The sequence below is a fragment of the Mesoplodon mirus genome (assembly GCF_964341445.2).
Source record: "Mesoplodon mirus genome assembly, chromosome: 12".
Lineage (NCBI taxonomy): Eukaryota > Metazoa > Chordata > Mammalia > Artiodactyla > Ziphiidae > Mesoplodon > Mesoplodon mirus.
Window position 1 is genome coordinate 72,118,832 of NC_138988.1, and position 14,159 is coordinate 72,132,990.

General features: G+C 36.7%; 1 protein-coding gene across 3 annotated transcripts in view; it reads right to left on the reverse strand.

Annotated features, from left to right (window-relative positions):
- The window catches only part of KIF6 (kinesin family member 6), a 424,730-nt gene that overhangs the window by 260,950 nt on the left and 149,621 nt on the right, over positions 1 to 14,159 (reverse strand). For all 3 annotated transcript variants that reach the window (XM_082639032.1, XM_082639031.1, XM_082639033.1), the window contains one exon: positions 2,399 to 2,605. In XM_082639032.1, coding sequence (XP_082495158.1) covers positions 2,399 to 2,605 — 207 coding nt within the window. The remainder of the gene's footprint in view (positions 1 to 2,398; positions 2,606 to 14,159) is intronic.

Below are 14,159 nucleotides of genomic sequence, written 5' to 3' on the forward strand. Positions count from 1 at the left end.
TGACATGCCCTGACCCCATCCTGGCTGGGCTCACTCCTACTCATTCCTCAGATCTCTGCTTAACATCAGTCCTGAGAGAACTTTCATTAACTCTCCCTTCCTCAGTCTAAGTCCAATCCCCCACACTCACCTCGCCCCTTGGACTTGCTCTGCAGGCTCCCATCGGAATTACAGCCACGTACTTAATGAATACTTATTCAGTGCATGTCTACCTCCACTGGACCATGAGACCTTCGGGGCAAGGGCTGTTTCTATTTCATTCAGCACTGTGCTCCAGGGCCCAGCACAGCCTTCAGCACATTACTGCTCCTTATAAGTATCTGTTAAATAAATAAACTAGCTATACAGAAAATCAAATGCCACATAGCCACCAAGACTGCTCACATGAGGCTGATGTTACCAGAATTTTGAAAAGAAGAAATATAGGGAGAGGAATAGTTTTAATGACAAGTAACTGCTTGCAAAGGTTGTGTAGAATGAAGAAAAAGAAAAGATAAGGAGCAGAATGTTTTTCTTGAGTGATTACAGTTGGTGGAAATTTTGATTCAACTAACAAATATAAATATAATTTCATATGATGGATGGATATAATGGGAATTAAAAGATAGTGAAGACTCTGAAACAAGTAGGTATATTTGAAATAAAGCACTTTGAATATAGTCCACTATACTTTCATATCAATGTTACATAAATGTCCTATAAAGTAAAAAGATCTGTTAAGTAAAAGTAGTATGTAATATGTGAACAAGAAAGAGTTCAGGAATGCTGACTATCATCAGAAACACTAAAGTGATCTGAGCACCATGCAGGCCTTAATCTCTGGGTGTTGCATTACTGGGATTCATTTGGTCAGAGCCTAATTGTGTGTGCCTTGTTCACAGAGAGTTCCTTTAGGTTTCTCTCAATCTGCTTTTTCAGCCAGCTTAACCATTAGAAAGCATTTAATGTCAGGACAACATCATTCTCAAAAGGGTTCATTATGCAGCTTTAAAAAAGTAGTTTTTTTCTCAAATCTTTCAGTCTCCAACATTTATTAACAGACCCTTTTGCCTCGCCAATATCCTCTGTACTTCTCCACTCCAGTTTTTGATCATGTTTCTTTCTTTCTTTTTCTTTCTTTCTTTCTTTCTTTCTTTCTTCCTTCCTTCCTTCCTTTCTTTCTTTTTTTTTTCAGAATTAGTTGCCATCTTTAACATTCAACTCACAACATTTATACTCACAGAGTTGAAAGGAACTTGAGAAGATTTAATTCAATGCACTCCTTTTAGATGGGAGAAATTTTGTCTGGAAGATTTATTTAGCAAAATTCAGATGAGCTTTCTCTGCCTTTGGAATAAAATCCAGAAATTAAAAATTAAGCATGCACTGGGATGGACTGTAGTAAACTTGGAGTGGGGACAGGGAGGGAAGCTAAGGCAAAGAGAACCATTGCAGAGTCAGAATCACCAACTAGATGAAGTCACTACAAATGGAAAAGATACTGGTCATCTCCACATTATGGTCTCATAGCTAATCTACCAGCCCGAAACAAATAGGCCATGGAGATTGTTTCCAACTTATAGTCACACCCACTACTAATTTTACAAAAAAAGTACAAGGTATAGTGAAAAAAACCATAGGCTTTGGAGCCAAGCAATTCGAGGTTCAAATCCCTATCTCACCACTAGCTGTGTAATCTCAGGAAGGCCTGGGGAAGACCGGAGTTATAAAAACTGTAAGATGTGGGTAATAACTAATACCTACAGTGCAGAGCTGTTGTGAGGTTTAAATGAAATGGTTTATACAGAATTCTAGTAGCTATACCAATGTTTATAGCAGCATTATTCACAATAGCCAAAAGGTGGAAACAAGTCATGTTCATCAACAGATGAATGGATATACAAAATACCATATATCTATATTTATATCTACACACACACAATGATATATTATTCATCCTTAAAAAGGAAGAAAATTGTGATACATGTTAAAACACGATGGACCCTGAAATTATGTTAAGTGGAAGAAATGAGACACAAAAGGACAAATCTTGTATAATTCCACTTACACGAAAATCTAGAACAGGCAAATTCATAGTAGCAGAAAGTAGAATAGAGGTGATGGGGGCCTGGGAGTATAAAGAGATTGGGAGTTACTGTTTAATGGGTACAGAGTTTTTGTTTGGGATCATGAGAAGTTCTGGAAATGGATGATGGTGATGCGTCACAACATTTTGAATGTACTTAATGCCACTGAATTGTAAAAATTAGTTAAATGGTAATTTTACGTTATATATAATTTGCCACAGTAAAAGAAGAGAAACAAAACAAAACAAGACAAAAATGCTAGTAGAATGAGTGATGTGAAGTACATGGTCAAAAAATGGTAGGAATAGGTACATCCCACCCTACCCATTTACCTGTTCTAAGTAATGTAGTGACAAGTTGATATACTTGGCCTCTGTCAGAAGCTGGCCCCCGATTCCAGTCTTTGCAACTCGCTCTGAACCAGCCAGGTCAACCAAATGCAGCTTGGCATGTCGTACGGTTGCAGATCCTGGTTCCTTGCTTGATAAGTGAATGGTGAATATGCAGTGGGAACGGGTTGAAGCTTGGTTCATAGGAGTCTATAATAAAAATGTTGTAAAACAAAATTGATAAACCATTAGCCAGATTCATGAAGAAAAAAAGGGAGAAGACTCAAATCAATAAAATTAGAAATGGAAAAGGGGAAGTAACAACTGACACTGCAGAAATACAAAGGATCATGAGAGATTACTACAAGCAACTATATGCCAATAAAATGGACAACCTGGAAGAAATGGACAAATTCTTAGAAATGCACAACCTTCCGAGACTGAACCAGGAAAAAATATAAAATATGAACAGACCAATCACAAGCACTGAAGTTGAAACTGTGATTAAAAATCTTCCAACAAACAAAAGCCCAGGACCAGATGGCTTCACAGGCGAATTCTATCAAACATTTAAAGAAGAGCTAACACCTAGCCTTCTCAAACTCTTCCAAAATATAGCAGAGGGAAGAACACTCCCAAACACATTCTATGAGGCCACCATCAACCTGATACCAAAACCAGACAAAGATATCACAAAGACTACAGGCCAATATCACTGATGGACATAGATGCAAAAATCCTCAACAAAATACTAGCAAACAGAATTCAACAGCACATTAAAAGGATCACACACCATGATTAAGTGGGGTGTATCTCAGGAATGCAAGGATTCTTCAACATACACAAATCAATCAATGTGATACACCATATTAACAAGTTTAAGGAGAAAAACCATATTATCATCTCAATAAATGCAGAAAAAGCTGTCAACAAAATTCAACACCCATTTATGATAAAAACCCTCCAGAAAGTAGGCATAGAGGGAAGTTACCTCAACATAATAAAGGCCATATATGACAAACCCACAGCCAACATCGTCCACAATGGTGAAAAACTGAGAGCATTTCCACTAAGATCAGGAACAAGACAAGGCTGCCCAATCTCACCACTATTATTCAACATAGTTTTGGAACTTTTAGCCACAGTAATCAGAGAAGAAAAAGAAATAAAAGGAATCCAAATCAGAAAAGAAGAAGTAAAGCTGTCACTGTTTGCAGATGACATGATACTATACATAGAGAATCCTAAAGATGCTACTAGAAAACTACTAGAGCTAATCAATGAATTTGGTAAAGTAGCAGGATACAAAATTAATGCACAGAAATCTCTTGCATTCCTATACACTAATGATGAAAAATCTGAAAGTGAAATTAAGAAAACACTCTCATTTACCATTGCAACAAAAAGAATAAAATACCTAGGAATAAACCTACCTAAGGAGACAAAAGACCTGTATGCAGAAAATTATAAGACACTGATGAAAGAAATTAAAGATGATACAAATAGATGGAGAGATATACCATATACCATGTTCTTGGATTGGAAGAATCAACATTGTGTAAATGACTATACTACTCAAAGCAATCTACAGATTCAATGCAATCCCTATCAAACTACTACTGGCATTTTTCACAGGACTAGAACAAAACATTTCACAATTTGTATGTAAACACAAAAGACCCCCAATAGTCAAAGCAATCTTGAGAAAGAAAAACAGAGCTGGAGGAATCAGGCTCCTGGACTTCAGACTATACTACAAAGCTACAGTAATCAAGACAGTATGGTACTGGCACAAAAATAGAAATATAGATCAATGAAACAGGATAGAAAGCCCAGAGATAAACCCACACACATATTGTCACCTTATCTTTGATAAAGGAGGTAAGAATATACAATGGAGAAAAGACAGCATCTTCAATAAGTGATGCTGGGAAAACTGGACAGCTACATGTAAAAGAATGAAATTAGAGCATTCGCTAAGACCATACACAAAAATAAACTCAAAATGGATTAAAGACCTAAATGTAAGGCCAGACACTATAAAACTCTTAGAGGAAAACATAGGCAGAACACTCTATGACATAAATCACAGCAAGATCCTTTTTGACCCACCTCCTAGAGAAATGGAAATGAAAACAAAAATAAACAAATGGGACCTAATGAAACTTAAAAGCTTTTGCACAGCAAAGGAAACCACAAACAAGACGAAAAGACAACCCTCAGAATGGGAGAAAATATTTGCAAATGATGTAACTGAGAAAGGATTAATCTCCAAAATTTATAAGCAGCTCATGCAGCTCAATATAAAAAAAAAACCAACCTAATCCAAAAATGGGCAGAAGACCTAAATAGACATTTCCCCAAAGAAGATATACAGATTGCCAACAAACACATGAAAGAATGCTCAATATCAGTAATCATTAGAGAAATGCAAATCAAACTACAATAAGGTGTCACCTCACACCAATCAGAATGGCCATCATCAAAAAATCTACAAACAATAAATGCTGGAGAGGGTGTGGAGAAAAGGGAACACTCTTGCACTGTTGGTGGGAATGTAAATTGATACAGCCACTATGGAGAACAGTATGGAGGTTCCTTAAAAAGCTAAAAATACAACCACCATACAACCCAGCAATCCACTACTGGGCATATACCCTGAGAAAACCATAATTCAAAAAGAGGCATGTACCACAATGTTCATTGCAGCTTTACTTACAATAGCCAGGACATGGAAGCAACCTAAGTGTCCGTCGACAGATGAATGGATAAAGAAGAGGTGGCATATGTACACAATGAGATATTATTCAGCCATAAAAAGAAACGAATTTGAGTTATTTGTAGTGAGGTGGATGGACCTAGAGTCTGTCATACAGAGTGAAGTAAGTCAGAAACAGAAAAACAAATACCGTATGCTAACACATGCATATGGAATCTAAAAAAAAAAAAAAAAAGGTCATGAAGAACCTAGTGGCAAGACAGAAATAAAGACGCAGACCTACTAGAGAATGGACTTGAGGACACGGGGAGGGGGAAGGAAGGGTAAGCTGGGACAAAGTGAGAGAGTGGTAGTGTATATATGGACATATATACACTACGAAATGTAAAATAGATAGCTAGTGCGCAGCAGTCCCATAGCACAGGGAGAATAGCTCGGTGCTTTGTAATCAGCTAGAAGGGTGGGATAGGGATGGTGGGAGGGAGGGAGACACAAGAGGGAAGAGATATGGGGATATATGTATATGTATAACTGATTCACTTTGTTATAAAGCAGAAACTAACACACCATTGTAAAGCAATTATACTCCAATAAAAACGCTAAAAAAAAGTAATGCGAACAATGAGAATTTCTGTAGAATATCAACAGATTTAAATTTATATTGCCAGTGAAAAGACTTCATTTCCCATGAAGTGAACACTTTCAAATGGAGTAAAAACACTTGTAGCTGAGATCCTTAACGTGAATTATTTTCAATGTATTACCTCCTGAATGACTGATAACAGATGTGGCCAGGTTCATTCAGAAAGTGAGAAAAGAGCGTGAATGAGGTAAAGTTTGGGACTTCTTAACCAGTACTATAACGTTATTTCATTACATGACCACAATCCATACCTTAACTTTGGCTAGCCATACTGAAAATTTTCAATATGAATTTCATGGTAAAAGAGCTGAGAATGGGTTCATAAAGAGAATTCATTACACAATTGTAAACACAATCCACAGACAAGGATACCCAACATCACTGTTACTATGCAACACTGAACTGGGGTTTCCAGTCAAGGTAATAAACAAGAAAAATATATGAGGCATAGTGATAGGAAAAGAAGAAATTAAAGTGTCATTATATACCGAAAATATTGTGGTTTATAAAGAAAATGCTAGAATGTCTACAAATAAACTGTTAAGGGCTAAAAAGGTTAGCAGGGTTGCTGGATGCAAGACCAATATGAAAAATCAATAAAGTTCTAATAATCCAGCAACAATTAATCAGGAAATATTTTATTTGTAATAGCAACAAAGATGATGAGATACTAAGAGATTAATCTTATAAAAGATGTGTAATTTGCAGGGAAAATGAAAACCTGAATAAATAGTGTACCAGATATTAATATACCATTTCATAGATGGAAAAATTCAAAATTAATCTCTATATTAATCTCTCTATATTAATCTATATATATATTCAATGCAATTGAAATACAAATGCCACTGGTTTTGTTTGCAGAACAAAACAAATTAATTCTAAAAACCAGATGAAAGAGCAAATATGGCAAAATAATCAAAAACAATTCGGTGAAAGAATAATAAGGAAAGGGGTCTTGTCTTGTTATATATCAAGGAATAATCATAACACTACAGTAATTAAAACAGTGTGGGACTGGTGCAGGAACAGATAGATAATTAGATCAGTGAAACATGCTGTGCTCATTTAAGGAACTCTGTATAAGGTATGGGTGACATCACACCACAGTAGAGAAAGTGTGGACTTATTAACAAATGATGTTGGAGTAATGGCCTAACCACCTTGAAAAAGTAAATTTAGATTGCTCTCTCACACTATACACACAAATAAATTCCAGAATGTATTATAGACTTATGTGTAAAATAACACAACCTTAACATTAATAAAATATAGAAGCATATTGTAATCAACCCAAGGTAGTAATAGATAAGCTATGATAAGACACAAAACACAAAACTGAATGGATTTGAAATGTTTGACCAAATAATCCAAAATTAAAGAACTTCTGTGTGATGAGATCTACCATAAAGTTAAAAGACTGGGCGATGATATTGGCAATATATATGGCTGACAAAAGATTAATATTTGAAATAAAGAACCCCCACATATCAATAAGAAAAACAACACAGAAAAAAATGAGCAAAGGATATGAACAGGCATCCCATAAAGAGGAAACCTGAAAATGGTCAACAAATCTTTGAAAAAATTGCTCAAGCTTACAAATAGTCAAGACAAGTAATTAAAACCCAACAATAAACTACTTATTCACCTCTATTAGATGGGCAAATTAAAAAAAAATAAACTCTAACAAAACAAGTGTTTGTAAGGGTATAAGGAAGCAGGAGCTTTTATACATTGCTGGTAGGAATGTAAATCAAGAATCGTTTTTGAGAGAATTCCCTATGGCCCACAAGCCAGCAATAGCCTGACTACTAGGTATATTTCCTAGAGAGAAACCTGGGCCAGGTACATTACAGGGGAGAGAGAGAGACAGAGGCAGAGAGATGGATGGACATTCACTGCAATACTTCTTGGGGTAGCAAGAAGTTGGTGCAAGATGTACAGCCTAAATGGACATCTGTGGTGGGAAAGATGAATAAACTGGGATAATTCAAATTACAGAAAATTAAACTTCTGTATAGATTGACATATATTCCTAAAATAGAATGCTGAGGAAAAATGGCAAGTTAAAGAATAATATAAATACTATGATAGAACTTAGATAATTAAGAAGACAATATTATCTAAAAATATTAGTTCATGGTGCTATAACTTAGGTCATTAAAAGCATAAAAAATGGACTGGAGGATATAGCAAATTAATGACAGTTGTTGCCTTTGTGAGGGATGGAAGTGAAAGGCCAACAAGGAGACTTCAACTTTATCTGAAATATCCTATTTTTTTTATTTAAAAATTCTCAGAAGTAAATAGATATCAGATATCTAAAAATATCTAAAATAAAAATTATCTTAAAATATTCCAAAAGAATGCTCATGTGAGCAAACACATTCAGATCTCCAGCTTTGCAAAACAGGATTTAACGAAAGACTTTCCATACAGATATACATGTATTCAGATAGGGTAATATATTTAGATGCTATTTCAACCAGAAATTATTTCTGTAAATATAAATTCTTGATATACATGATCACTGATTTACACCAACTAGCAAAACACAGAGATGTCAAAATACTGGCATAGTTTTGGTGATGATGATGTAGCTAGTGAGTTACATAGGCTGAAAATTTGACCCATTACTTGTTGCCACAATAACTACACCCAAACCTAGCCAGTGTGTGATTTTGCATGCTAAAGTGGATCAGCAAATAACCGTACATCTAAAACCGCAAACTCAAATTTAGAACCTAAGTTGAGGTGTTTTGGAAGTGACTGCAAGTTATTTGCAGAACTTAAACGTGGGTTTCATTTCACTGTTATATTTGCACAACAATGAATCCTACAGCACTGTAACAAAAGTCAAATGACAATCGATATAAATGACTAACATAGAGACTATCTCCAACAGCTGGCTTCAGCTTCCAAATTGATGCACTGAAATCACAGTAAAATGTGGACCATTACAAATAGTGGAAGAGTGAACCCATTTCAAAGGGTACATCAAATTAAACTATATTTCTGTAGTCTGTAATTAAAATGCAGTAATATGTGTAGGAGTCCATGCCTACAATTTTGTAACTTCTCATAAATATTTTCTGCATGAAGTAGTAGTTGGTGTACTCAGCGAAAATTTTCTTAAACCTCAGAAAACATTTTTTTTTTTTTTTTCCTTTTTTTGCGGTATGCGGGCCTCTCACTGTTGTGGCCTCCCCCGTTGCGGAGCACAGGCTCCGGATGCGCAGGCCCAGCGGCCATGGCTCACGGGCCCAGCCGCTCCGCGGCATATGGGATCCTCCCAGACCGGGGCACGAACCCGTATCCCCTGCATCGGCAGGCGGACTCTCAACCACTGCGCCACCAGGGAGGCCCAGAAAACATTATTTATGTATAGCTATTTAAGTGTGATTGAATATGCCAGTGTCTGCTCTGTGTTTATTTAAGGACATCTTTACGTCTCATAGGCATGCCCCTACGTTTGTCCTTTTAAAGGTAAAATTGTATTTAAATATTTTTGAAACTGCCTAAGAACAGATGGCACCATTTAGGCAGATTTCATTCAAATTTAAGCGCACATTTTAAACAAATGTGCTCTTGGCACTAGAGACAGTGCCTTTGGAAAAATTCTAGTGATGATTAATCATCTGCATGCAGAGAGCTTTCACATTTCATATCATTTTGTGTATATAGCCCCGTATTAGGCAGTACAGAGACAAGAAGGAAAAGAAGGCCTGGACCTCGCCCTCAAGGCATTTATAATCTAGTTCAGGAGCTAATGACAAAATGTGTGAAATGAGAGTGAACAATGAGAAAAAGGTAAATGTGCAGGAAAGAAAGTGATCTGTTTTCAGCACTGAGCATCCTGATCTTTCAGGTAAAACCTACGAATGTTAACCATTCCCTCATTATGGAAGCTCTCCACGCTCCTTCTAGTCCTAGGTTTCTAGAGTCAAACACTCTCTCTAACTGCTCGCTCTGTCTCCTTTTCCTTTACTGGACCCTCTTCTCTCCAGTCCCTAAAATAGGCATGTCCCAAGCTATGGTCATCATATTTCTTCCTCTTGGGGAACTCTTCCATAGCTCTGATTCTCATTGGATTGGTACTGCAGTGTGGTTAAAAATCACACAACCAAAATCTTAGAATTGGGTGTCGGATGACCTGGTTTCTTCAAGCCGTGGTTCCATCAGTTACTAGTGTTGAAATCTTAAGCAAATTTACGTAAAGTAATTTTGGTTTTTCATGCCTTTGAAATGCCATAATAAGACTTGCTTTGCTGCAAAGAGTTGTACTAATTACCGATTGAAGTGTTGAAGTGGTCCATGAACTGTAAAAGGTCATAAAAATGTCTCACTGTTGATGTTCACTCTGTTCAGATGCCTCCCATGTCCTTATTTCCAACCACAATTTCTCTGGACCCCAGATTAGAATGTCCAAGAGCTGGACTGATAACTGTCACTAAAATGCCCTGCCAGCATCTTGAACTTAATGTCACCCCAAACAACCTCATCACTTTCCCTCATTCTGTGTCCCACAGAAGGATATCCAATCCGTCCTGTTGCATTTACCTCTGTCAGCTTTGCTCCATCTCCAAATATCTTTTACCTCTCACCTGGGTTACTACATTCTTTCCTTACTATTCTTCCCGTATTTATTCTTGTCTCCTCCAACTGTTCTCCACCTTGCAGACAGAGTAATACTTCAAAAACACATATTTGAGGGCTTCCCTAGTGGCACAGTGGTTGAGAGTCCGCCTGCCAATGCAGGGGACACGGGTTCCTACCCCGGTCCGGGAAGATCCCACATGCCGCGGAGCAGCTGGGCCCGTGAGCCATGGCCGCTGAGCCTGCGTGTCCAGAGCCTGTGTTCCGCAACGGGAGAGGCCACAACAGTGAGAGGCCCATGTAAAAAAAAAACAAAAACAAAAAAACCCCCCACATATTTGATTACATCAATCCCACCTCAATCCCTGAATTAAACTAGCATGCTCCCTAAGACTAATATCTCCGGTTCCTACAACTGTATCTTATACAACTGTTTATCAGACTATTTTTAAAGTATGGCAGTCTGACACTCTGAACTGAATTTATTCTTTCAAATGTAGCCTAACCACAGCAGAGGAAACTGGAATCTGAGCAATCTAAATCTAGTGTTGCCAATAAATAGCACACAAAGTGATAAACCGTATTTGCTCCAGCCTTTTACCCATGCTATGGAATTTCTTTGGGAAACACACACACTTGTTTATTTGATGACTGCATTTGATTAGTTTTTATCCCAACATTACTATCTGTTGAGATAATTCTGAATTTTGACTGTTTTGCAATTTTGTGCTATGAACGAATGAAACTATTCTGTATCTCCTCACCCAAACGATTTTGTAAGACATGGAGTAGGGCAGACCAAGAGCATTCCATGAAGACACCCATACTTTCTACTCCACTAGGTAATAATTATGGGTATTTTCTAATTGGTTTCAATCCAAGTACTTTCATACACTTTCAATTTCTCTTTATATCTCCCAAGGATATTTTGAGAGAATTTATTAAATAACTTGAATTCACTTGACCTATGAATTTTTATAACGCTATCAGAAAAGTGAATGAAATCAGTTTAAAGTGAATCATTTAACAATCATTTTTCAGATTCTTTTTTAGGATTTGGTATCAAAAATATTAACCTGTCATTTTCCAAATGTTTTCTTTTTTTGCAGAGTTGAGAATAAATGACTTTCTTTTATACAGTAGAAGTCTAAAACCCAGGCTCACTGGGTCCCTTCATCATATTGGTAATCTGTGGTCAAGGAAAGTTAGTTTTCCTCTTTCTCATCTCCAGCCCAGCAAAAGCTTACTTCTCACTGAAGGCCTATCTGAAAGGTGACCTCCTCTACAAAGGCTCTCCACTTCCCACCTCCTCCCACCTAGACTCTGAGCTCCTTGGGGGCAGGGACGGTGTCTTACACATCATTGTAACCCTAGCATAACATTACACAATAGTGTTCAAAAATGTTTGTTAAATCGTTGACTCTTGCTCATTTCTAGTTTTCTGGAATCCCTATGGCATGCTTCATAATTTCTAAAAATTGCCAAATAATTCAGAGACTATAACTGCAAACTCTTTAAATCCGTGCAATATAATTTGAGTCTAAAAATTAGAATTATTTGTACAGCAAGGTTGACTCCAATCTCTACACTTATCTTGGGCTTCAATTACCCTTTGTGCCTGACTCCAGGGCTCTTATTATCCACTACACTGTACATCTTCAACTGCCTTTTCTCTTGCCTGGAATGTCCTCTTGATGGTCAAATATTGGCCAGTATGTCTTATTGGAAAAGTATGCCTTTCTCCTCCTCCCAAAATAAGCCTATTCAAAATTCATTTATCTTCATGAATTCCCTTGGACTATTCCCAAATGGCATTAACTACTCTGTTCAGAAAAGCCATTTAAACATTTGTGCATAGAGTAGAAGATAATTAATATCCAAACTCTGGAAAAATCCATTGTTCCAAATGGATTTTTAAATGTCTATCATTTAAAAAATTGTGACATTGTAATGGACAGTTTACAGCAGAGGGTAGTGAGGGATGACGGTGGAATCCACCAGGCTACAACCGAGTGTTTGGTGGTCAGCCCATTTCTTGCAGTGTAAAGAGTGGTGCAGATTATAAAAGGTGCTTCAAAAATGACCTTGTCAGTCAATGGTGTCTTCAAACTGTCTATCTAAAGGGGGCTTGGGGTAGCAATGTACTTGTGGAGTGGTACTTGAAGCTGCTTTTGCAGCTTTACATAACATAGCATTAAATCAAGGAAACACCACATGTCTGTATTGAAGGCTAAAGCTCCTTCTCCACCAGCCCTTCAAGCCACTTAGTGGCACTGGCTGGGCTACCACCCTAAGAAGCTCTTTCATTGAACAAGAATCATTTTCTACAGAGCAGGAGATACTCCTAGGCTGAAAGAGAAATTTGAAAAGAAATGGTAGAGCAACAAGAATTGGGTAACAGTGATAAGCATTTTCAAAAGCCTGTTTATTCATCTTTCCTGTTGGAATCTGCAGATGTACAACTACTAATCCTGATGCTCTATGATTTTGTTATGCATATTCCTATTGGTAGATCAACAAAAATTTTCACTTTTTTCATTATTTCATCATGATTTGTGGGTGTGTGGCCATTTTCAAGATTGAAAATTTTAATTTAAGGGCAAAAATTGATATGTGAAGTATGATTTTTGTGTTTATATAATATACTATTATGTTTTTTTGTAACAATTTTTCTACTTTTAGTTAATCTCATGTTTTCAGTCACTTCAAAAATGATTACAAATAGTTAATAAATACAGTCTTCAATGAGTCGAGTAATTTCTTTATATTACATATTAAGATTTCCTAGGATCCTTTGAATACTTGCTTTTTCTTGTCATATCTTATAGCTTATATTCCACTCTTATGTACCAAAATCTTTCTTTCTTCAATCATGTCTCTATTTTGGAGTGAAATAGTTCAACAAGAATTTCCTCTAATTTAGAATAGGTCAGGTGAAGAAAATTCTCTCTTAGGTTGAACAGGAGTATATAATATACATGCTTGAGACTTTTTAAAGCAAACCATCTAAGAACAACAGCAGCAGACACAGAATCCAGAATTCAGCTTTCACTCCAATTCTCCTTGTTTGATAACACTTTCTAACCAGATATCCTAATTGATCTGTTCCTTTGATCATTTGCTCTAACTGAATTGAAGACTGAAAATACTAGCCTCCATATGTTTCCCAGACTGATATCTGAGCCTTTTAGGTTAAAATTCACCCTTAACTGAGGATTATCTAACCCTCCTCCAACTGGTTAAATGATTTCTTATCTAATTCCTCCCATGGCAAATGGGTTGGTTAGGAGGACCACCACACACTTGTACGCTAACTCAGCATGGAAAAGTGAGGCCTGACCAAACCTAGTGGTTTCGCATGTGACCCTATAAACACCTGTCTTGATCTTTTCTGAAGTTGTTTCAGAACATACTGCTTAGCAGCAAAATATTCCCAATTTGATAGCCCTCTATTGGAATTAATGACCCTAAACTGCTCATTTTCCTTTCTGATTTTTCTTTTTATAAGATACCTGGCTTTTAGAAAAGTAATCAAACTCATTTTCACTAGTTGCAAGATTTCTAGGTCCAGCTTATTATCAAAGCAGCTGTGTAAAAGAGAAAAACAGACCAGGCACACAAATTTTTTTTTTTAATTTAAAAGTAAGCTTTGGAGCAATCTGAAACATATGATAAGACTGTTTTAGCAATTGTGATTCACCTTTCTGATAAGAATAGCCTATTTTGTTTTATTATATATCCCTTCTAACAAGTCTGGAATCAATTTGATGGATTTTTGATTTTGATGTCTTCAAAGATCTATA